General features: G+C 45.6%; 1 protein-coding gene across 1 annotated transcript in view; it reads left to right on the plus strand.

Moving 5' to 3' along the window:
* Window positions 1-25,032, plus strand: part of DMXL1 (Dmx like 1) — a 1,414,533-nt gene that overhangs the window by 662,687 nt on the left and 726,814 nt on the right. The window contains exon 21 of the mRNA XM_069226844.1: window positions 8,332-8,429. Within this exon, the coding sequence (XP_069082945.1) occupies window positions 8,332-8,429 (98 nt within the window). The remainder of the gene's footprint in view (window positions 1-8,331; window positions 8,430-25,032) is intronic.

Consider the following 25,032-nt stretch of genomic DNA (forward strand, 5'->3'; position numbering starts at 1 on the left):
GTATGTTGGCGGTCATCATTGCGGCGATAAACTGGATTTTCTGCCAATGTCATGATGTGGGCCTTAGTCTTTGAATAAAGTTATGTTACAATTTTATACTATGGTACTACATTTTCTTTTTCCAATGATCGCATCATTCTGCTCAAAAGAATGCATCAGATTTCTGTTTTTCATTAACGGTCTAATTGACGGTCCGGAGATTGTCTCGATTTTTTAGGAGGATTTTTAGGAGGAATCGTATCACATATATATGCAAGCTAGTCTACAGTGACGTAGTTCCGGGGAGGCTGTATGGGCTGGCACACCCCCTAATAATATCTTAGTCAGGTCATGGCCTTGAAGTGGGAGTCGAGTTAGCAGTTTACATTTCGGAGTCATAGAATTAAAGGGAAAGGAAGATTTCCCATTCATTAAAGTAAAGACATCTTTCACAGAACATTTGGAAAAAATATTTATTTTAGATAAATCACGCAGTTTCTTTAAAAGCATATTAATCCAGAAATATTGTGACTAAGATATAAACCAGAAGTATGCAAAACACATATATACAAATCAAGAAAACTATTGGGAGCCCACAGCAACACAACGCTCAGGAAGACTGAGCCTGGAATGGCAAAGTCACCTTCGGGGATGTGTGTGATGCTCAGTCAGGGCCCAGAGTACGTAAATGACTGGACCCTGCCTGTCAGTCACTCCACATTAGCGTGCCACTTGCTGGGCTTTAAGTGAGGTGGGTACTACCAGGTCTAAGACACAGCAATAAAAGCTGTCTTGGAGCAAGTCCATATTAGTCACTGAAGTTATTTTATTTTTACAGGCAAAAATAATACTTGGCTTCCCAACAACTGTAGAAAGCCTTGAGGTAATCCGTAACAGTGACTCACTCCTTATTTACAACGAATTTTTAACTTCATCCTGCGTTCCCTAAGAGTACTTTTTTAATATATGTTGTGATGTTGGAATTTTTATGTCTGTCTTATACGAAATGAATGACTTCCATGTGTCTGGGTGAGGTCTAGTTGTGGATGGATGTTCATGATTGGGTACGAGTGAGTGCTTCGGAGATGGGGCTGAAAATACTGTGAACTTCTCACAGTGCCTGCCAGGGGTCATATTTGGTGTTCGGCTTCATGCACATGCAGTCCTTGGCCTCTCTACGAGGAGTGCAGAGCGATGTTCAGATATATGCCAACTTTAATTGAGATTTTATGGGAAAGTCTGTGAAGGATGTACACTAATGTCAAAATAATGATAGCACCGAACGAAAATAAAATGCAGTTCTTAAAGGTTAGTTGGCGGGTTTTATGTTTCGGGGATTTTGAAGTGCATGAGATGAACAGAAGTCCGAGCACAAGAACAGAATGGCAAGATAATAGTGTGAAAGATATGCAGATGGAGAATTTCAGAAAAACGTGGGGTTGAGTGGGTGTCTAACAGAGTGAGAGACAGCGGGGAAAGAGGCATGAATGGGAAGGGGCGTGATTGAGACAGACCTTAGCAACATTTAATTCACTCTCAAATGTTAACAGAAATATTTTACATTTTAATTATTGACAGCAAAAATGTTGTTGATATTTATTTTGATACTGCTAACAAGCACTGGAAAAGCCAATAGGTCTGGCTCATTTTACGCATATGTCTTTGTATGAGTTATATGTCTGGATGTATTATCATAAAATCCACAGAGAGGTTATGCCTCTTGGAAAGGATTCCTAGTTACACTTCTTTGCCCATGCCTGTTTTAGGGACCCCTCACTCCACGTTTTTCATCACACTTAAAGTACTGGCTGCCAGGGATGGTGACCAAAGTGATCTGATGCCCACATATCAGAATTTCACACCTCTCTCAGTCCTAAGGTGTGGTGTTTGGGCACTTGAGAGACAGTGCCATAGAAATTTAAGTCAACCTTTAAATTTGTGCGTTCTCAGCTGGAGTATCGGTTTTCCTCTGTTTGAATTTGCACTGCTTATTTTATTGGGTGTGGTCAGGTCCTAACAAAATCTGACTTTGCTTTCACTAGGTTCATGCTGGTTCTGTAAAGCCCCCAGGACTACACTATCTGCTCCTAGGGACTCTCACTAATCCGTCTCTTCAGTGCTGCGGTGGGTCACTTGGCTAGTATTTGTTGTGGTTCTGGGTCTACTTTGAGATTACCAGTACATACATGTACACTAGCATCCAAATTAATAGTTCTTATTACACTTAATCTTGTGTCATTCTGAAGTGCTGTAAGTAACGTGCCTTCTGATAAATCACGGCATATGGTTAATACAAATGCTGGAGTCATAGTTCAAATTGTGACTTTAGAACTGGACTGTACATGTCAGAAACGGTTTACATAATTTTGAGATCGGTCACTGCTATCCTTTCTGTTATGAGCTTCTCCTACAGCCAGCAACACTCGTATCAGTGTCCTATCAAAGCCCTCATATCAAAGTTATCATATTTGCCCGTATAGAAACATATCAAAGACATCATATCACACATGTCATATTTGGGGATGCACATAACACAACACTTTGTATTATCAGGATTCTTCACGGGATTCGGCACCAGTGCTTCCCCATCACAGAGGTTTATTGTGCTTCATTGCCCAGCAGCTAGGCGTACATGCCCTTCAAAGTAACTAGCTCTTTTTTTATATGTCTCCTTGTGCACTAGATGAGCAGCCTCAAATGCAGCAGCATCAAGGTAATTTACACATATCCATCCACTCATGCATCCATGTGGGCACTCATTCACACACAATATATCCATCCATGCATGTACACAAATGGGCTTTATTCCACCCATACACACACAAACCATCACCCAATGTTGTGAAAAAACCCGTCAGCCCACGTTTTCCTTTCGTATAGATTCTTTGTCCACAGACATCTCCATTCATTTACTCCTCCATCTATTAACACAAATTCTGAATTCTGCAAAACAGATTCATGAGTCATCTAGCCTCCCATTCACCCAGTTGTCCACCAGCTCACACCACAATCCACTTCTCAATTTATTTACTCATGTATCAGTAGAGCCATTCACATCCCCACACTTAACATAACAATACATGACACATGTATTTGTAAAACACACATTCATCTCTTGGGGCATCTCAGCACTTAATTGTGTATGCTTAACCGTTTACTTGCCTATCCATCTATCCATGCGTTCACAAATCCACACAATGATACTGAAAAATACATATCAAATAGGCAGAGGTGTTTGTTGTTGCAGACAGTTGTGTGAGAGAGGAGGCTTCACTGATACTTCCTGCGACAGTAGGAAGCTTAAACTTCTGTTCTAGTGTTGTATGTTTTCTGTCAGGGAGGGAAGCTTGCACTACTGTTACCACACTGTGCCTGTTCCGTGGAAGATAAAAACGTGCATTTCTGCCCAAGCTGTATCTGTTCCATGAACCTACACATTTGATGTCAAACTTTTCCAATGAAGATGTGAAGCTTGTAAACTGGTGCTTAAAGTGTACCTGTTCTGTGAGAGAGGGAAACTTGCACTGATGATTGCTATTGTGCGAGTGGCACTTTTTTTGTGAGGTTGGAAAGATTTTACTGAAGTTGCCCTTTCATCTAATGGATGTGTCTGTCTTTTTTGAAGACCTTCAGGAAAAGGTTACCACCTTCCCCACAGGGGTATACTGGACGGGTTTGTGTTTTCAGAAATTATGGAAGGGAAAGACTAGGAGTCCTGAAACAGCAGTTTGTGCACACACGCCTGTCCTATTTTTCCTTACCATAAAAATTCAGCCTCTATTTACAGTCCAAATATTTAAGAATAGTCTAGACAACTTCAAAATATTTACAGTGTTTTCATCTTGCAGTTACTGCTTTATTTATATATTTCAAAGGACAAAAGACTGGCTTGTGATGATATTTATGTTTTTCTTTTTTTTTTTATCCAACGTGGCATGGACATTTTTACCAGATCAATGATCACAGTTCCAGTTCTCTTGAAACAACTTGGATAGTCAATGTACCTTCACCAAATCATTGCTTGAAATGTTAGGTCTCAATATTTGTAGTCTAAATAGGATAGATTAGTGTATTCATGTTTTTGTTAGAGGTATCTTTGTGTAACATATTCCTAGCTACTACCTTGTGTCTACCCGAAAGAGCCCTCATCACTTGCTTATGCAGGGGTTTTTGGTGGGGGCTGACTTGGACTCGATGTCTTTTATCCTCTACCTGCTCCGCCTTGATCCAGTCACCCTTTCTATCCTTTCAAGTCTTTGCATAGTGGTATCCTAACAAAAGCCAGGGGGCGAGGAGACAACTCCTGGAGACATCGATCAGCTACAAGCCATCCGGATTATTAAGTGTTTGCTAAATCAGTAGTACAGCCAGCTCAAGCCACGCTTACAACTCACGCTATAGCAACAATATACATTAGAGTCAATTCCTGCCACCGTTATATTCACAGTACAGATCAAAGCTAATGCAGTTTTTCTAAGTATTTGCACCTTCAGTGTTGCATCCTTTCAGATTATACCTGCACATGATGATATACCATCAGTCTACGTATCAATTGTGAACAAGTTAAAATATACCTAAAACAGACACAAATACTTGCAATGGATCAAAAGCCACATAAATAGGCAAGATTGTTAAAAATGTAACCACTTGAAACTGAATGATGGAATATCGTACATCTCAGTAGAATGAAAAAAATTGCAATTCCCTTGCAGCATACTGTTCCACACAGATAATCTTCATATATGTTAAATTTGTGATATCATTTTTGTACTTTCCAAATAAAACAGGGAGTAATAAAGATGGATCACAAGCTAGACTGCCACAGTGTTTCAAGGAGTTTTAGGTGCCTTATCTCATTACTCACTGCCAGATATTCTGTAGCATTTTGTACTGTCTTCCAACCGTGGTCTGCTAGTGGGCCTGGGCTACTAAAGGGCATTCTCTTGCTACCTACCCTAAGTTTGTTCTGCTGATTTTAGGTCTCGCTTATACTAGCCTGCTCTCCTTGACGTCTCTGCCCTACTCTTCTGTGTGAAAAGAAGTGGACAACATAGTCCAGACCATCTCACTGAGGCCCTGGGTTGACTTGCTTTACTTTTCAGAATAACTGAAAACTAACACCCCTAATAATATCCATTAAAACACCCAGTGACCCCAGCCTGCCCTATCCCTTTTAGTTGGGTACACTACATTCTTTGTTGGGAAATCTCAGATTTTCAGCCCTCTACATTATTGACTAATCTACGGCCTGCTAATCAAGTCTTTGAGTCACTGAAGGCAGATGAATTAATTCTCTGACTGTGGAAAGAGATTTTCCTTTGGCTGCCATATCTCTATTAAGAACTTGTGATCATTCAAAGATGTCATAGCCTTGAAAGCAGTGAGAACTTTGATTTATCCATTTTCCTAGCCCATTCTTTGATCATCCTCAGTGAATACCTATTATTATATATCTAAATCAATTCCATTAGCTAAAAAGTTGTTAGTCTTTCAGTTTAAATGCAAGGCATTTTGCTGGCAGTCCGTAATGGCTGAGGGGCCATACCCCTTGTAAGGAAATTCCTTTCTTGGCATGGTTACCCCCTAACGTTTTGCCTTTTGTTGATGCCAGTTATGATTGAAAGTGTGCTGTGACTCTGCTAACCAGGCCCCAACACCAGTGTCCTTTCCCTAAACTGTAACTTTGTTCCCACAATTGGCACAGCCCTGGCACACAGAAAAGTTCCTTGTAAATGATACCCCTGGTATCAAGGGCCTTGTGGCCAGGGAAGGTCTCTAAGGGTTGCCGCATGTCTTATGACACCCTGGGGACCCCTCACTCAGCACCTGCACACTGCCTCACAGCTTGGGTGTGCTGGTGGGGAGGAAATGACTAGGCCGACATGGCAGTCTCCTCAGGGTGCCATGCCCACCTCTCACTGCCTGTGGCAAAGGTAAGTCACCCCTCTAGCAGGCCTTACAGCCTTAAGGCAGGATGCACTATACCACAGGTGAGGGCATAGTTGCATGAGCAGTATGCCCTACAGTGTCTAAGCCAAACCTTAGACATTGTAAGTGCTGGGTAGCCATACAGAGTATATGATCTGGGAGCCTGTCAATTACGAACTCCACAGTTCCATAATGGCTACACTGAAATCTGGGAAGTTTGGTATCAAACTTCTCAGCACAATACATGCACACTGATACCAGTGTGGGATTTATTGTAAAATACACCCAGAGGGCATCTTAGAGATGCCCTCTGAATTCCAGTCTGACTCCTAGTGCTAGGCTGACCAGTTTCTGCCAGCCTGCCACAACCAGACGAGTTTCTGGCCACATGGGGTGAGTCCCTTTGTCACTCTGTGACCAGGAACAAAGCCTGTACTGTTCTCACCTCCCCCTGCAGGAACTGTAACACCTGGCGAAGAGCCTCAAAGGCTTCTGCCTGTTATTACGGCACCCCAGGACATCCCAGCTAGTGGAGATGCCCGCCCGTCCGGACACAGCCCCCACTTTTGGTGGCAAGTCCGGAGGAGATCATGAGAAAAACAAGGAGGAGTCACCTACCAGTCAGGACAGCCCCTAAGGTGCCCTGAGCTGAGGTAACCCCTGCCTTTAGAAATCCTCCATCTTGAGTTGGGAGGATTCCCCCAATAGGAATAGGGATGTGCCCCCTCCCTTCAGTGAGGAGGCACAAAGAGGGTGTAGCCACCCTCAAGGACAGTAGCCTTTGGCTACTGCCCCCCTGACATAAACACCCCCCTAAATTTAGTATTTAGGGGCAACCCTGAACCCAGGAAATCAGATTCCTGCAAACTGAAGAAAGCAGGACTGCTGACCTCAAAGCCCTGCAGAGACGAGAGAGACACCAACTGATTTGGCCCCAGCCCTACTGGCCTGTCTCCAGACTCAAAGAACCTGCACAGCGACGCATCCGACAGGGACCAGCGACCTCTGAGGACTGCCCTACACCTAAAAGACCAAGAAACTCCAGAGAACAGCGGCACTGTTCAGAAATTGCAACAACTTTGCAACTTTAAAGCAACTTTCAAAGAGACTCCACTTCCTGCCAGAAGCATGAGTCTTCACACTCTGCACCCGACGCCCCCGGCTCTAGTTTGGAGCAACCAACACCGCAGAGTGGACTCCAGGTGACTCCAACGACGTGGACACCCTGAGTCGACCTCCCTGCAACCCCACAGCGACGCCTGCAGAGAGGATCCAGGGGCTCCCCCGGACTGCCTGGTAACAAAGGAACCCAACACCTGGACCAAGCACTGTACCCACAGCCCGAGGACCTAGAGGAACTACCTACCAGTGCAGGAGTGACCTGCAGGCGGCCCTCATCCTAGCCCAGTTGGTGGCTGGCCCAAGAAGCCCCCCTGTGCCCTGTCTGCATCGCCTAAGTGACCCCCGGGTCCCTCCATTGCTTTCAACAGCAAACCCGACGCCTACTTTGCCTACTGCACCCGGCCACCCCTGTGCCGCTGAGGTTGTGTTTTGTGGGCTTGTGTGTGTGTCCCCACCCCCCCCCCCCCCAGTGCTCCACAAAACCCCCCTGGTCTGCTCCCCGAGGACCCAGGTACTTACCTGTAAACAGACTAGGACCTGAGTACCCCTGGCACCTATGTGTTTTGGCCCTCCTTTGACCTCTGCACCTGACTGGCCCTGGGTTGCTGGTGCTGTGGCTTGGGGTTGCCTTGAACCCCCCCAACGGTGGGCTGCCTATGCCCAGGAGACTGACTGTGGTAAGTGCTTTACTTACCTGGGAAAAGTAACCAAACTTACCTCCCCCAGGAACTGTTGATTTTTGCAGTGTCCACTTTTAAAATATCTTATTGCCATTTTAACCAAAACTGTGTGTACTACTGTTTTAAATCAAAACTACATTTTGCCACTGAGTATGTTTTACCTTTTTGTGCAAGATTATGTATTTAATGTAACCTTATTTTACCAAATATGTGGGCGTATTTTTGACATTCAAAAAATACAATGAATGTTGTAAATTGACAATTCTGTTTTCTTCTGCCTCATAGTTTGTCATAATTATGTAACGTATCATCCTTTGTAGCGTACCACGAAAAAGTTCTTAATATTACAAAGTTCAGGATGTGTGGGACAGGCCAGTCACTTTTTTTAAACATGTTCTCTTAAAACAGTTATTTCTTATTAATATTATGATTATATTCCTCAACACAGCTTTTACATTTGTCCTTATTTTCCAACCAGCTCCGTCCTTCTACACTTTTTCTTGTTTTGAACAATATGCCGGATTTTATTCGGAAGTTGAAAAATCCCTTATATTTGTCACTCGAAAAACTCAAAAGGTTAATGCAGTCTCAAACAAGTAAATATTTTTTTTAACACCTCCAGGTAGCAAAAGCAGCATTTCAGAAAAACAATGACCCCCTGGACGCAGCTATTTTTTACCTTGCAATGAAGAAAAAAGCTGTGGTTTGGGGATTATTCAGGTAAAAAAACATATGTTTGTTTATTGTCTTATGGTAATGTGTGCCTCAATAAGTTGCATTAAAATACACTGTAGCCACATTATAATTACATTTGTCGAAGCATGGTTCTTTCTATCATTATTTGAAGATTCAGAGTCTATAATTGCAAGCCCTGTGTACAATAATGTAAATTATGTGAAGTATATACATCCCTAGGCAAGGACGTACATCTTACTAATCAAGCAACTAAACTCACAGGCAGCACTGACAGCAAAGTGTATTATTGGGCATAAAACACAGGAAAATAGGTGGCCAGAACTTAAATAACTTTTGTACACTCATGCCCCATCACAAGACATACAAGCTGGCTGATAAAGACACCATGCTCTCAGTCCTTTGTACATTGCTGAAGATGTTGCTTGTATGCCTGTGATAATTAGAAGTGTTTTCAACTTAAAGGGGAGAACAAGGATTGGAACCATGAGTGCCATCATTGACTGCTGATCCTAAAATGAGGGAAAAATCATCCTGTAACATGAGCCATAGACACTTGATACAAGGGTGTATTCACTGTCCATGGAGCGATGTAAGCATTAGGGATGTACATACCATAGTTTCTGACTATATTCTGTAACACTGCCCTATCATTGCATCAGCTTTATCACACAGTCTCATTCTTTTGAGAGTTATGTTGATGGCAGTGTTTAATTCGTCTCCTACGTTTGCAGTCTGTGCTGAATTTCACTAATAGCTTCAGAAGAGAAGTCTAGCTGGGCAAACACATACCTCCCCTTGGGTGTAGCCACATTTTTGTGATCTTGCGGTGACCATATTTCCTGAATAGCATTACTACACCATAAGGAAGAAGTAGAATGAAAAGTAGGAGCAAATCTGCTATTGCTGACTACCCTATCAACCCAGGCTTTCTTGAGTTTCCTATATTTGAATTGCGAAAGGTGTCTTTCCCAAAGGAACACTATATCTGGTGAATTTGTGGCCAAGTATCCAAAGACTTTCTTATGTTTAATATATTGAGAAAGGCCTTCACATTCAAGGAGATTATGTTGAAGATTCCATAGATAACAGTGAGGCTTGTTCAAGAGATGGAAATTATGCATCCTGCGCAGGAGTTGACTTGTAAACTTAGTTCTCCATAAAGGCACAACACTTCCTTTCTTAGTGACTGTTGTGCTTATGTGAGGGGCTGCTAGGAATATCAGGGTATACAGAAGGCCAAAACACATCTGTGTTGTGAGCTTTGTGGGCAGCCCCAATCTGAATGTGTGCTAAAAGTTAATTATAGGAGGAAAAGGGCTCAAATATGAGGGAGCAGGTGAAATATGGAGATGTCAAGCACTAGGGTGAGAAGAAGGAGGAAGAGAGGTACAGTGGAAAAGTGGCAAACAGGGACTTAGGAATCTTTGATCAGTAGGCTATGATCACAGCTAAGGACCATGTAATCATCTGCACAAGGGACATGAATAGACAACGTCACCATAAAGAAACAGGAACACAATTCAAAAGTCAGGTAAGTGAGGAAGGAGGGATCTGATGCCAGGGTCAAAAATGAGCATTTCAGTGGGAGGGATAGTATGCCTAACGAGGTGACTGTGAACCACTCTATAGTATTGTTATATACAAAGAGGAAAGATCAGGACCATGTGTAAGGAAATGCCTCCTTGGCATGGTTACCCCCTGACTTTTTGCCTTTTGCTGATGCCAAGTTATGATTAACAATGTACCAGGCCCCAGCACCAGTGTTCTTTCCCTAAACTGTACCTTTGCTTCCACAATTGGCACAGCCCTGGCACTCCAATAAGTCCCTTGTAAATGGTACCCCTGGTACCAAGGGTCCTGATGCCAGGGAAGGTCTCTAAGGGCTGCAGCATGTCTTAGGCCACCCTGGGGACCCCTCACTCAGCGCATGCACACTCCCTCACAGCTTGTGTGTACTGGGGGGGAGAAAATGACTAAGTTGACATGGCACTCCCCTCAGAGTTCCATGCCAACCTCACACTGCCTGTGGCATAGGTAAGTCACCCCTCTAGAAGGCCTTACAGCCCTAAGACAGGGAGCACTAAACCACAGGTGAGGGCATATGTGCATGAGCACTACACCCCTAAATTGTCTAAGCAAAACCTTAGACATTGTAAGTGCAGGGTAGCCATAAGAGTATATGGTCTGGGAGTTTGTCATACACGAACTCCACAGTTCCAGAATGGCTACACTGAAATCTGGGATGTTCGGTATCAAACTTCTCAGCAAAATAAATGCACACTGATGCCAGTGTGGAATTTATTGGAAAATGCACCCAGAGGGCATCTTAGAAATGCCCCCTGAATACCAATCCGACTTCTAGTGTTAGGCTGACCAGTTTCTGACAGCCTGCCACAACCAGACGAGTTGCTGGCCACATGGGGAGAGTGCCTTTTTCACTCTATGGCCAGGACTGTACTGGGTGGAGGTGCTTCTCACCTCCCCCTACAGGAACTGTAACACTTGGCGGTGAGCCTCAAAGGCTCACCCCCTTTGTTACAGCGCCACAGGGCATCCCAGCTAGTGGAGAGGCCTGCCGCTCCGGCCACTGCCCCCACTTTTGGCAGCAAGGCTGGAGGAGATAATTAGAAAAACAAGGAGGAGTCAACCACCAGTCAGGACAGCCCCTAAGGTGCCCTGAGCTGAGGTGACCCCTGCCTTTAGAAATCCTCCATCTTAGTTTTGGAGGATCCCCCCCAATAGGATTAGGGATGTGCCCCCCTCCCCTCAGGGAGGAGGCACAAAGAGGGTGTAGCCACTCTCCAGGACAGTAGCCATTGGCTACTGCCCTCCGAGACCTAAACACACCCCTAAATTTAGTATTTAGGGGAACCCAAGAACCCAGGATATCAGATTCCTGCAACCTGAACTAAGAAGAAGGACTGCTGACCTACAAACCTGCAGAGACGACGGAAGGCGACAACTGCTTTGGCCCCAGCCCTACCGGCCTGTCTCCTGACTCAAAATACTGCAACAGCGACCTCTGAAGCCTCAGAGGACTGCCCTGAATCCCAGGACCAAGAAACTCTTGTGAGCAGCGGCTCTGCACAACAAACAGCAACAATCTTGCAACTTTTCTGCAACTTTCAAAGACCTCACTCTTCCCGCCGGAAGCGTGAGACTTCACCCTCTGCACCCAATGTCCCCAGCTCGAGAGCCAGAGAACCAACACCAGAGGGAGGACTCCCAGGCAACTGCGACCCTGTGAGTAGCCCGAGACGACCCCCCCTGGAGCCCCACAGCGACGCCTGCAGAGAGAATCCAGAGGCTGGCCCTGACCGCGACTGCCTGTAACAAGGGACCCGACGCCTGGACCAAACACTGCACCTACAGCCCCCAGGACCAGAAGGAACCGAACCTCAGTGCAGGAGTGATCCCCAGGCAACCCTCTGCCTAGCCCAGGTGGTGGCTGGCCCGAGTAGCCCCCCTGTGCCCTGCCTGCACCGCTAGAGTGACCCCCGGGTCCCTCCATTGAATCCAATACAAAACCCGACACCTGCTTTGCACACTGCACCCGGCCGCCCCTGTGCCGCTGAGGGTGTGTTTTGTGTGCCTACTTGTGTCCCCCCCCAGTGCTCTACAAACCCCCCTGAGGACGCGGGTACTTACCTGCTGGCAGACTAGAACCAGAGCACCCCTGTTCTCCATAGGCGCCTCTGTGTTTTGGGCACCTCTTTGACCTCTGCACCTGACCGGCCCTGAGCTGCTGGTGTGGTAACTTTGGGGTTGCATTGAACCCCCAACGGTGGGCTACTTATGCCCAGGAACTGAGACTTGTAAGTGACTTACTTACCTCACAATCTAACCAATACTTACCTCCCCCAGGAACTGTTGATTTTTGCGCTGTCTACTTTTAAAATAGCTTATGGCCATTTTAACAAAAACTGTATATGTTATTGCTCTAATTCAAAGTTCCTACCTTGCATTTTATGTATTTACTTCAAATCCTGAACTTGTGGTTCTAAAAATAAATTAAGGAAATATATTTTTCTATATAAAAGCTATTGGCCTGGAGGTAAGTCTTTGAGTGTGTGTTCCTTATTTATTGCCTGTGTTTACAACAAATGCTTAATGCTACACTCTGATAAGCCTACTGCTCGACCACACTACCACAAAATAGAGCATTAGAATTATCTAATTTTGCCACTATCTTACCTCTAAAGGGAACCCTTGGACTCTGTGCACACTATCTTTTACTTTGAGATAGAATATGCAGAGCCAACTTCCTACACCAAGCAATAGTGTTCCGTATGTAGCATGGCCATTATGACAGATTTCATATTTAGAGAATTGTTTAGCAAGTGCTAGATGCTCTTGAAGATAAGCACCAAGTAAGTCAGGGGAGATCATGGCATAAATGTCCTGCGAGTGTGAGGGAGGCAGGGAAACCCATGGCACTTCTAAAAATGGGGATTAATGACATGTAGTATCTGTAAGCAGCCAGAGGACCAAAGCCTGGAACCGGAAACGTTTTCCATAGTATGTCTGTGCATCAGTAGAGGGCCTTGCGCCACTCTGTACTGACGTTGCCCACCACGTGTGATGTCAGTGGAGTCCATATAACTCCCTTGCTGATGCATCAGCGTCAGTTCGTTCTTTTCTGCTCTTGAAATGTGGATCCGGTAATGGCTGCATGCCTGTCAATCCTGGTCTTACTCCAGTATTGGAACTTTCATAGATTCATATGCTTGAATCACTCCACGTCGTCGAGGTGGGAGTCCCTGATACTGTAGAAAAGACAATGACCCCAAAGACATAATAGCTATATCATTCAAAACTCTACATTTTAGTAATCTATCCAAGTCCTTCTGAAAAAAGGACCAAACTTGAGCCTCAGCCAATCAGAGTGCCCCACCATCTAGAACCCTCCTGAGAGAAGCCCCAATTTCTACTTGCTTATTGAGTGTTTCTGATCTACACTCATAATTTCTGGAGCCTGTTATATCAGCATAATGTCTGACAGAGAAAGAAAGTCTCTTTAGAGCCTGCAGCACTTGTGGGAAGGAAAGGCTCCATTCAGAAGATCCTCATAGGTATTTTATAGTTTGCCTCTATCCAGAACATTCTGCTACTATCTGTAAGGTATGTCGTACCTTTTCCTCAAAGACTTTAAAGGATAGAGAGGGGAGATTGTTAATATGGCTCCAGAAGCTTAAATCAAGAAAGAACCCTGTCTCAGACTCTGACAGTGAGGAGTCTTCATGGTCTTCTAAAAGATCACGAAAGAGGCAAGGATCACCTCATTCTGAAAAGGGTTCAAAACAACCCTCAAAGACTTTCAAAAAGACCTCACAGGGGTCTGGTGAAGGCCGCTGTCTCTCATCCTCCCCTCAGGTGAGAAGATCCTGCTCTAAGTCCAAGCATCAGCCTTCAACATCTAAGGAGGTGCCTAGACCACCTTCAGAACCTTCTACGCCTCCTCCAAAGGTTCTGACGGTGTTCAGAAAGCCTCTGAAGACAGACTGTCGACGACAATTCCACCGTCGACAAAGTCATCGTCGTCAACGAGAACTTAAACGGCGGCTGCATCGATGGCGACGGAAACCAGTCTCTCGATGGTGGCTTCCTCCTCGTCGACGACATCCACGTCGACGGTAGTGAAATCTAGGCCATCGACGTTGAAGATCAAAATGTCGTCGCCGATGATTCCGACGACATCATCGACAACGAGGATTCCTACGTCTACGCTATCATCGGCGACACCGTCGATGGGGGCTGGTGCAGTAGGACTATTGGACACGACTTCGTCGTTGCCACTGTTGACGAGAAGAAAAACGCAGTCTTTTTCTGAGAGAGGAGATATAACGCCAAGAGCTACATCCCCAAGTAAGGTTACACTGTTAATCACAACTCTTTTGGAGGAAGATTCTGATGATGATGGGCCGTTTGAGGCAGCCAATAGCCCTTCCCAACTTTAAGTGTCAAGAGGATGAAGAGGAGTATTATCAGCAGTATTATTCTACTCAACGACAGTAGCCATATATACCAGAAGATATGGTCTGTGTCCAGAGTTCCCTTATTTCTGATTTACAGCTTATGTTATCAGATTACAAAAAAGTTTCCATCAGCACCACAATCCGTCATTCAAATGGCACCTCCTCCCTCGATGCCTGCCACTCCAGTGACACAGCCTAGGTTATCTCCTAGATCAGCCAGAAGTACCCCACAAAGGTCTTTCATGCAGGTTACAGACTCCTCAGATGAAGAGAGTCAAGAAGGGTTGCTGCAGGATGCAAACTTGGATTGGGACAACTATATATTGCCGACACCCTCATCTCCATCGCCTACCCCGGTGGATTCTCCCCCAGGAGATATTGGGGGTTTCTATAATCTGCTTGAGAGAGCAGCAAAGAGATTTGCGTTGCCCATGCCTTCTAAGCAGATGGATTGTTTTTTATGACTTCAAGGAGCCTTATCAGAAAAGTGTCTGCTCCATACCCCTAGTTGGCTACATCTGGGAAGAAGGTGATGGCAGTCTTGTCTAGATTGGACAAAAAATATAAGTCCCCAGAAGACGCCCCAGCGTGTCTAGTTAGTCACCTGAAGCCGGACTCAGTCATAACTCAGGCAGCGCAGAGGCGTTAAAAATATCCATCGACTCCAATTTCAGCTCCTCCAGACAAGGACGGGAGAAGGCTGGACAATATTGGGAAGTGTTTCTCTTCCATGTCGGGTCAGTAAGAGCAGCAAATTCATTGGCAATCCTGGTGAGATATGACAGACAGCTGTGGGCCGATATTGCCCTGTATCTAGACCCCCTTTCGGAAGACTCTAAGGTGGAGGTGAAGAAAATCCTCTTGGAGGGAGAGTGCACCTCGGCTGAGGTAATAGACTCCGCCATGGATATAGCAACCACAGCTTTTCTGCAGCTAGCTAGTGGGGCAGTGCTATGGTGTCAGGGCTGGCTTATGGCGACTTCCTTTCGTCCAGAGGTTCAGAATAAGGTATTGGACCTCCTGTTTGATGGAGAGGCTCTTTTCGGCAAGCATGTCAATGAGGCCCTACAAGCCATCAAAACAGATACAGACACAGCAAAGTCCTTGGGAACCCTTCAATTTAAGAAGAGGCCCTTTCGAGCCTGCAGAGGTCGAGGAGTTTTCGACATATCGAGGGGGTTACTAGAGCTTTCGTTACCCCTCCTATACTACACTGCAGTTCCGACCTCAATACAAAGTAATAGAGAAGACCGTCAACAAACAGCTGACCACCTTCCTGGAAGACAACAACCTGCTCGACCCCTCACAGACCGGATTCCGAACCAACCACAGCACTGAAACCGCCCTCATCTCAGTCACAGACGACATCAGAACCCTGATGGACAACGGTGAAACAGTCGCCCTCATTCTTCTCGACCTCTCGGCTGCCTTTGACACCGTCTGTCACCGCACCCTAATCACCCGCCTCCGCTCCACCGGGATCCAAGACCAGGCCCTGGACTGGATCGCCTCCTTCCTCGTAAACCGCTCCCAAAGAGTCTACCTCCCTCCGTTTCGCTCACAACCCACTGAGATCATCTGCGGCGTACCTCAAGGCTCATCACTCAGCCCGACACTCTTCAATGTCTACATGAGCCCCCTCGCTAACATCGTACGCAAGCACGACATCATCACCTCCTACGCCGACGACACCCAACTTATACTCTCCCTCACCAAGGACCCCGCCAGCGCCAAGACCAACCTACAAGAGGGTATGAAGGACGTCGCAGATTGGATGAGGCTCAGCCGCCTAAAGCTGAACTCTGAAAAAACTGAAGTCCTCATCCTCGGCAACACCCCGTCCGCCTGGGACGACTCCTGGTGGCCCACGGCCCTCGGCACCGCACCGACCCCCGCAGACCACGCCCGCAACCTCGGCTTCATCTTGGACCCCCTTCTCACCATGACCAAGCAAGTCAACGCCGTGTCCTCTGCCTGCTTCCTCATCCTCCGCATGCTCCGCAAGATCTTCCGCTGGATCCCCGCCGACACCAGAAAAACCGTGACCCACGCCCTCGTCACGAGCCGCCTGGACTACGGCAACATCCTCTACGCTGGGACCACCGCCAAACTCCAAAATCGCCTGCAACGCATTCAAAACGCCTCAGCCCGCCTCATCCTCGACGTACCCCGCAACAGCCACATCTCCGCACACCTGAGACACCTGCATTGGCTCCCAGTCAGCAAAAGGATCACCTTCCGACTTCTCACCCACGCACACAAAGCCCTCCACGACAAGGGACCGGAATACCTCAACAGACGGCTCAACTTCTACGTCCCCACCCACCCCCTCCGCTCCTCTGGCCTCGCACTCGCCGCCGTCCCTCGCATCCGACGCTCCACGGCGGGTGGGAGATCTTTCTCCTTCCTGGCGGCCAAGACCTGGAACTCCCTCCCCACCAGCCTCAGGACCACCCAGGACCACTCCGCTTTCCGGAGACTCCTAAAGACCTGGCTGTTCGAGCAGCGATAACCACCCCCTTTGTCCCTAGCGCCTTGAGACCCGCACAGGTGAGTAGCGCGCTTTATAAATGCTAATGATTTGATTTGATTTGATTTGAATACTACCAAAGGGAACCACCTCAGGCGTCCTATTCTAGACACCCCTCCCCCCCCCCCCCCCCCCCCCCCCCCCAGGGGTAGAACGCATCAGAGCAAAGAGGTGGTCAGATGTCAAAAACATGTTCCAGGCTCCGACTACAACCTTACCACGAATCCAGAAGATAGGGGGAAAGATATCACACTATCAGAGGTGGGAACAAATAACATTAGACCAGTGGGTTTTAGAGATTATTCGATTTGCCCATGCTTTAGAGTTCATTCAATGCCCACCTTCTCGCCCTCCTCATACCTTCTTTCAGAAGCATATAAAACAACTCTGGCAGGAGGTCGTGACCATGCTCAGGAAGGGAGCGATAACGAGGGTTCCTTCTTCAGAAAAAGGCAGAGGTTTTACTCCTGTTTCTTTCTGGTGCGCAAAAACTGGGAAACTTGGCATCCCATTCTGTATCTCAGGGGCCTAAACAAATACCTCTTACGTCAAACCTTTTGCATGGTCACATTGCAAGACATTCTTCTACGCATGAATCACAGAGATTATATGACGTCCCTGGATCTACAGGATGCTTTCTTTCATATTTCGATTTCACCTGCCCACAGAAAATATCTGTGTTTCACAGTAGCCGGCAGCCATTTCCAATTCAGGGTTCTTCCGTTTGGCCTGAAATCCACCCCCAGAATCTTTACAAAGTGCCTAGCTCCGGTAGTGGCTTCCCTGAGAAAGAAAAAACTGCAAATATTTCCCTACTTAGATGATTGGCTAATAAAAGCGTAGTCGTATCAGGCAGCTCAACAAGGGCTTGCATAGCATTATTCGACGAGCTGGGCCTCACTCTGAATCTGAACAAGTCGAACATAGTGCCAACAAGAGTGACAACCTTTTTAGGGGCAAAAATCGACACCATCAGAGACAGGGCTTTTCCTTCAATGGAGAGGCAAGCGAGACACATTTGCCTAACAAACAGAGTACAAAGAAAAAAGTATATTTCTGTGCGCACCTACCAATCGCTTCTGGGGATGATGTCTTCTTGCATACAGTTAGTCCCCTTTTTGTCGACTAAGAATGCGTCCCCTGCAGGAAGAACTAGATCTTCAGTGGATACAGAGGGCTCATTCAACGATTTAATCACAGTAACTCCTCGGATGGTTCAAGCGCTCCACTGGTGGAAAGACCAGATAAACAATGGCAGTCAGTCTTCCTTTCCTACCTCCTCACCCTCCATTAGTCATCACCACGGATGCCTCCCTAGAAGGGTGGGGAGCGTATCTTCAAGACCTTCAGATCAGTGGAAAGTGGAGCAACTCCTTCCGAAAATATCACATAAATTTCCTGGAGTTGAGAGCGGTTTCCCTGGCCCTGCAGGCTTTCCTCCAGAGAACAGAACACTCAGCGGTTCTCATAAGAACTGACAATACTGCAGCAAAGCATTATTTGAATAAGCAAGGGGGAATTAAATCTCTTCTCCTATCTCGGGAATCGCAGACTATTTAGAATGGGGCCATTCGGAATGGCATCAGACTACGAGCAGAACATCTACCAGGAAGGCAGAATGAGGCAGCAGACTGACGTCCCCCTGTCACGAATGGGAGCTGAACCAGAAGGTGCTTTACCAGGTCTTCAGGAGGCGGGGGAAACCCGAACTGGATCTTTTTGCAACTCCGCCGAACACCAAATGCTGCTTTTATGCAAGTTGGGTTCACCATCCGGGCTCTTGGGGGAATACATTTTTTATGGCATAGTGCTGAATATTTGCCTACGCTTTTCCACCATTCCCCTGATCTCAAGAGTACTTGCAAAGATCAAAAGAGAGCATTGCAGGCTCCTCCTGATAGCTCTGTTTTGGCCTCGCCAACATTGGTTCTCGGAACTCCTCCTGCTCTCGGAGGCGGACCACATTCAACTGAAAGTTTCACCACAGCTCTTGACAAGGAACGAGGGTTAGATTTTACATCCGGACCCCAGATCACTCAAATTATTGGCCTGGCTCCTGAACACAATGAGTTCGCCCATTTAAATATTCACCCCGAATGTCTGGATATTCTTGCAAAAGCCAGAGCAGATAGCTCCAACAAATCATACTCTTTAAAATGGAAAAGATTTTGTTTGTGGTGTCAGAAGGAGCAGATTGATCCGCTGCTATCACCGTCAGAGCGAATATTGCCCTATCTCCTCCATCTGGCGTCCACAGGCTTGGTGCATGCATCCATCAGGGTGCACGTGGCAGCTATATCTCGCTTCAGACATTCGCCGACATCACCATCTCTCTGGTCTTCTAGATTGGTCAAACAATTTCTCAAAGGACTCTTTCGAGTTTTTCCACCAGTAAGGCCGCCTCCACCGTCTTGGCAACTCAACACGGTTCTCTCTTAGCTTATGAAACACCCGTTTGAACCGATAAACAGAGCGGATTTAAAGCACTTATTATGGAAAGTAGCTCTTTTGCTAGCCCTTACTTCTTCTAGACGGGTCAGTGAGATCCAGGCATTGACCATTCAAGAGCCTTTCCTTCAATTTAAACAAGATAGAGTGATACTTCGTACGAACCCCAAGTTTGTTCCAAAGGTGCCATCAGGCTTTCATATTAACCAACCATTGGTTTTGATATCTTTCTTTCCGAACCCAACATGTCTGGCAGAGAGAGCTCTGCACTCGTTGGAGATCAAAAGAAATCTCAAATTTTACTTGGAAGGAACCAAGCATTTTAGAAAGACTACTCAATTGTTTGACGCATATAGTTCCCCTAGGAAGGGACAGGCCCTTTCCAAGCAGAGTATAGCCAGTTGGATAGTAGCTGCTATAAACTTTTGCCACCAAGCAGCTGGTAAGCCTTTACATTCTTTGGTAAGGGCACACTCTACGAGATATGTCCCAGCGTCCGTGGCACTGTTTGCAGGTGTACCCCTGCAGGACGTTTGCAGAGCAGCCACCTGGAAGACTACTCACACATTTACGAAGCACTGCTGTCTGGATGCCATCCCTAAGGGAGATGTGGCGGTTGGTCAGGCAGTCCTGCGACATCTGTTCCAGTAACTGAGCTCACTTTGCCTCCCTCCATCCTTTTTTCTGCTTCACATATTGCATGGTTTGATCATTTGCATATGCCTTTCATAGTATATGAATATGTATACAGATAGATGAAAATATCTTTATAGAATGTAATGCTTTCATGTTAAGGACAGCTCAGTGATCTCTCATTATTTTTGAATGATGTAGAGTTAATGCAATGTGCTCTGAATACTGCCTTATAGTCTGATTCAAGCATGTGAATCTATGAAAGTTCCAATACCGGAGTAAGAAAATAAGTTACTTACCTGTAACTATAGTTCTCCAGTATTGGAATCTTTCATAGATTCACATGTGACCCACCCACCTCCCGGGGGAAGCTCACCTTCAATATCTTTTGTTCAACCTTTAACATGCACACTAGTGCTTAGAAAATCTGAGGTGCTGAGCTTCTCTCAGGAGGGTTCTAGATGGTGGGGCACTCTGATTGGCTGAGGCTCAAGTTTGGTCCTTTTTGCATAAGGACTTGGATAGATTACTAAAATGTAGAGTTTTCTTAATGATATAGCTATTATGTCTTTGGGGACATTGTCTTTTCTAAGGTACCAGGGACTCCCGTCTCGATGACGGGGAATGATTCAAGCATAGAGAATCCAGGAGTCTAGACGTCTGTGGCAGGTATATTTTTTCCTCCACGAGTTCTGCTCTATTCTGTTTTTTTGGACATTTCTCTCATTCTTTATAGGATTCATTAAGACATCAGGAGTACTATTACTCCTATGGTTCAGGACGGACAGTACGCAGCAAAATTAATCATTTGCTGCAGCATGGACATCACTGACTCTGTGGACATGTTCCCTCTTGCTCTGAGACTTTCGATTTGGAAACTTTATATTCGCTTTCTTATACCGTCGGTATTGTTTTTGTACGCGTTTACATCTGCAATCGATCCAATAGTACCGTCGGGATCAAGAAAACGCCCTTTCGGGCGCTTGCACCCTTGGACCTGTTTGGGCCTACCACGCCATAGCCTGATGGATCAGACTCCATTCCAATTCTGTCCTCAATGCCACACAAAATTCCCTGATACTGACCAGCACTTGATATGTAATCTCTGCCTTTCTCCTCAACATCAAGAGGAAGATTGTGAAGATTGCCGTTTGTTTCGGTTGAAAAAGACCCTGCATGATCGAAGGGCAAGAAGACTCGAGATGGCGTCGAAATATACAGAGTACACCGACACCTTAGAGGAGGAGCAGGCACAGATGGCTGTTTTGATCCAAGATTCCGACTCCGAAAGACGATCAGAAGACAACAGCCAGCCGATCACAGTGGCACAACATGTGAGTACGCCTACCCCTACAACCACTTTCAAAAATTCGAGCAAGGCCTTGTGTACATCACTGCTGGAAAGCCATGGTTCTACCCGAAAGAAAGTAGTCGGCGATCGGCCCTTGGGTTCGGCGACAAAAAAGGCCAAGTCACCCCATCAACAATTCTGGCGGTTATGGACAGTAAGCAGAGAAGAATACACATCCACAAAGAGATTGGGAAAATGATTGCTTCTCCACCTCCACAGACTAAAAGAAAGCTGGCGTTTCCAGAGACTATTGATACTGCTCCACCACCAGCAACAATTTTCAAGCAAAAGGAGAAGCCATCACCTATCGAGCTTTCTCCACCCCATTCGCCACAGCTTTCTTTTTCACCACCACTACCGTCACCATCACACTCCCATACCTATTCGCAAGGATGTTTATGACTCAGACCATATACCGTCCAATGATCCTGATCTTTACCGTACTAAACCATCACCACCAGAGGATAGTACAGTTTACACCCAAGTTATATCTAGGGCAGCTGCATACCATGGGGTCCAAATGCATGCAGAAACTTTGGAAGAGGATTTCCTTTTTAATACATTATCCTCTACATATAAACACTGCAAGTGCTTACCAATGATTCCTGGTATGCTTAGACATGCTGACAACATATTCAAAGAACCTATCAAAGCTAGGGTTCTAACCCCAAAAATTGATTACAAAAAATATAAGCCTGCACCAACAGACTCAGTCTACATTACGCAACAACTGCCACCCGGTTCTATTGTGGTTAGTGCAGCCAGGAAACAGGCTAATAGTCAGTCTTCAGGGGATACCCCACCCCTGACAAAGAAAGTAGAAAATTTGATGCTGCTGGGAAAAGGGTAGCTAAACAAGCAGCCAACCAATGGTGTATTGCCAATTCCCAGGCCCTGTTGGAAAGATATGACAGGGCACATTGGAATGAAATGCAATAATTCTGGCAGCATCTACCCAAGGAACACTAAAAGAGAGCGCAGCAAATTGTAGAAGAGGGATAGGCTATTACAAATAACCAGATTAGATCTTCCCTAGACGCAGCTGACACTGCAGCTAGAAGTATTAATACTAGCGTTGCAATCCGATGACATGCATGGCTAAGGTCCTTGGGTTTTAAACTCGAAATACAGCAGGCAGTGCTTAACAGCGTCTCTTCAGACCAGAAGTCGATACTACTATTGAGAAACTCCGAAAGGATTCAGATACTGCAAAAGCCATGGGATCCCTTTATGCCACACCTTTTCGTGGTTCCTTTCGGAAACAACAGTTTAGGGGAGGTTTTAAATCCCAAGCTGCAGAGGCTTCCACCTCCCATCCAAAACAGATGCAGCAGTATTATTCAAGAGGGTCATTTTAGAGGCTCTTACAGAGGACAAAACTTTAGAGCCAGAGAAATGTTTACTGCCTTAAAGAGTGGTACCACACCCACAAAACAATGACTTCCCAAACATCCCACAATCCCACACGTCTCCTGTGGCAGGAAGACTGCAACAATTCCACTCAGTGGCAAAACATCACCACAGATCAGTGGGTACTCTGTTATCCACAATGGTTGTTGCCTAGAACTCATCTCTACTCCACCAAATATTCTCTCTCGTTCTCACAGACTCTCTTCAGAACACACTGCTCTACTAAAACAAGAGGTACAATCTCTATTACTAAAAGGGGCAATAGAAATGGTTCCCATCTCACAGCAAGGGACAGGAGTAGATTTGCTATATTTCCTTATACCAAAAAAGGATGGTACTCTCAGACCCATTCTAGATCTCAGATCACTAAATCTATATATCCTGCCAGAACATTTTCACATGGTCACTCTACAGGACGTCATTCCCCTACTATAAAAACACAATTACATGACCGCGTTAGATCTGAAGGACACCTACTTCCACATTCCCACACATCCAGCTCACCGCAAGTACTTAAGGTTCGTAATATCAGGCAACCACTACCAATTCAAAGTACTACCCTTCGGGATAACAATAGCTCCAAGGATTTTCACAAAATGTCTAGCTGTAGTAGCAGCTCACCTCAGAAGACAACACATACATGTCTTCCCTTATCTAGACGATTTGGTTAATAAAATCCAGCACTATTCTACACTCAATACACAATAGATACCTACAAACATTAGGGTTCACAATCAATTACCAGAAATCTCATCTTCACCCCGCACAGATTCAACCTTATCGAGGTGCTATTCTCAATACTCAAACCGCATTAGCCTACCCAAATCCACAGAGGATACAGGCTTTTCAATATTTCATATCACAAATCCAGGTCAATCAGACTTACACAGTAAGATTTATGATGAAACTATTGGGAATGATGGCATCATGTACAGCAATAGTACCACATGCAAGACTAAATAGGAGACCACTGCAACAGTGTCTCTCACAACAGTGGTCTCAGGCACAGGGTCAGTTACAGGATCTAGTGTTGTTAGACCGCCAAACTTACAAATCTCTGCAATTGTGGAATCACAACAACTTAACAAAAGGGCAGTCCTTGCAAGACCAAATGCCACAGACCATAATCACAATAGATGTGTCAATGACAGGTTGGGGAGCTCATCTCGACAACCTAACCATACAAAGGGAATGGGACTCAAAACAATCAACTTACCACATAAGCCACTTGGAATTATTAGCTGTGTTCGTGGCCATCAAAGCATTCCAACCTCAGATCATACACAAGACAGTCTTGATAAACATGACAGCGATGTAGTATCTGAAAAAACAAGGGGGGACACATTCATCCCAATTATCCCTTTCGAGCTCAAACAATATGGAAATGGGAAATTCCCAATCAGATTCACTTACTAGCGGAATACATCCCAGAGATACACAACCAGCTAGCAGACCTTCTAAGCAGGATGCAGCAACAAATACACGAGTGGGAGATACACCCACAGGTACTTCAATATTACTTTCAAATGTGGGGAACAACAGACATAGACCTTTTCGCAACAAGCAAAAACGCAAAATGCCAAAACTTCACATCCAGACACCCACAACCTCAGTCCAAGGACAATGCTCAATGGATCAACTGGTCTGGGATATTTGCATATGCTTTTCCCCCTCTCCTGTTAATTCCATTTCTGGTCGACAAAATGCGTCACACCTCTCTCACCATGATACTCATAGTTCCCACATGGGCACTCCAACACTGGTAGACAACACTCCTGGATCTGTCAGTAGTGTCCCATCAGAAACTTCCAAACATACCAGATCTGTTAACTCAGAACAAAGGTCAAATCAGGCATCCCAATCCCAGTGTACTCAACTTAGCGATTTGGCTCCTGCAGTCATAGAGTTTGGATATTTACAGCTTCCATTAGAATGTATGAACATTCTAAAACAAGCACCTAAACCAACACCAGACAATGCTATGCAAATAAGTGGAAACGGTTTGTATACTACTGCCAACCGAAAAATATAGATCCACTTAAAGCGTCAGTACAAGATATTGTGTGCTATTTGCTTTATTTACAAAAAGCAACCCTCTCTTTTTCCTCTATTAAAATTCATTTAACAGCTATATCAGCGTACCTACAAAACATACTTCTCTCTTTAGAGTTCCTGTCATAAAAGCATTTGTGGAAGGACTTAAGCGCATTATTCCACCCAGAACTCCACCAGTTCCTGCATGAAATCTTAATATTGTACTCACAAGACTAATGGGCCCAC

Source organism: Pleurodeles waltl, chromosome 1_1 (assembly GCF_031143425.1).
Source record: "Pleurodeles waltl isolate 20211129_DDA chromosome 1_1, aPleWal1.hap1.20221129, whole genome shotgun sequence".
Lineage (NCBI taxonomy): Eukaryota > Metazoa > Chordata > Amphibia > Caudata > Salamandridae > Pleurodeles > Pleurodeles waltl.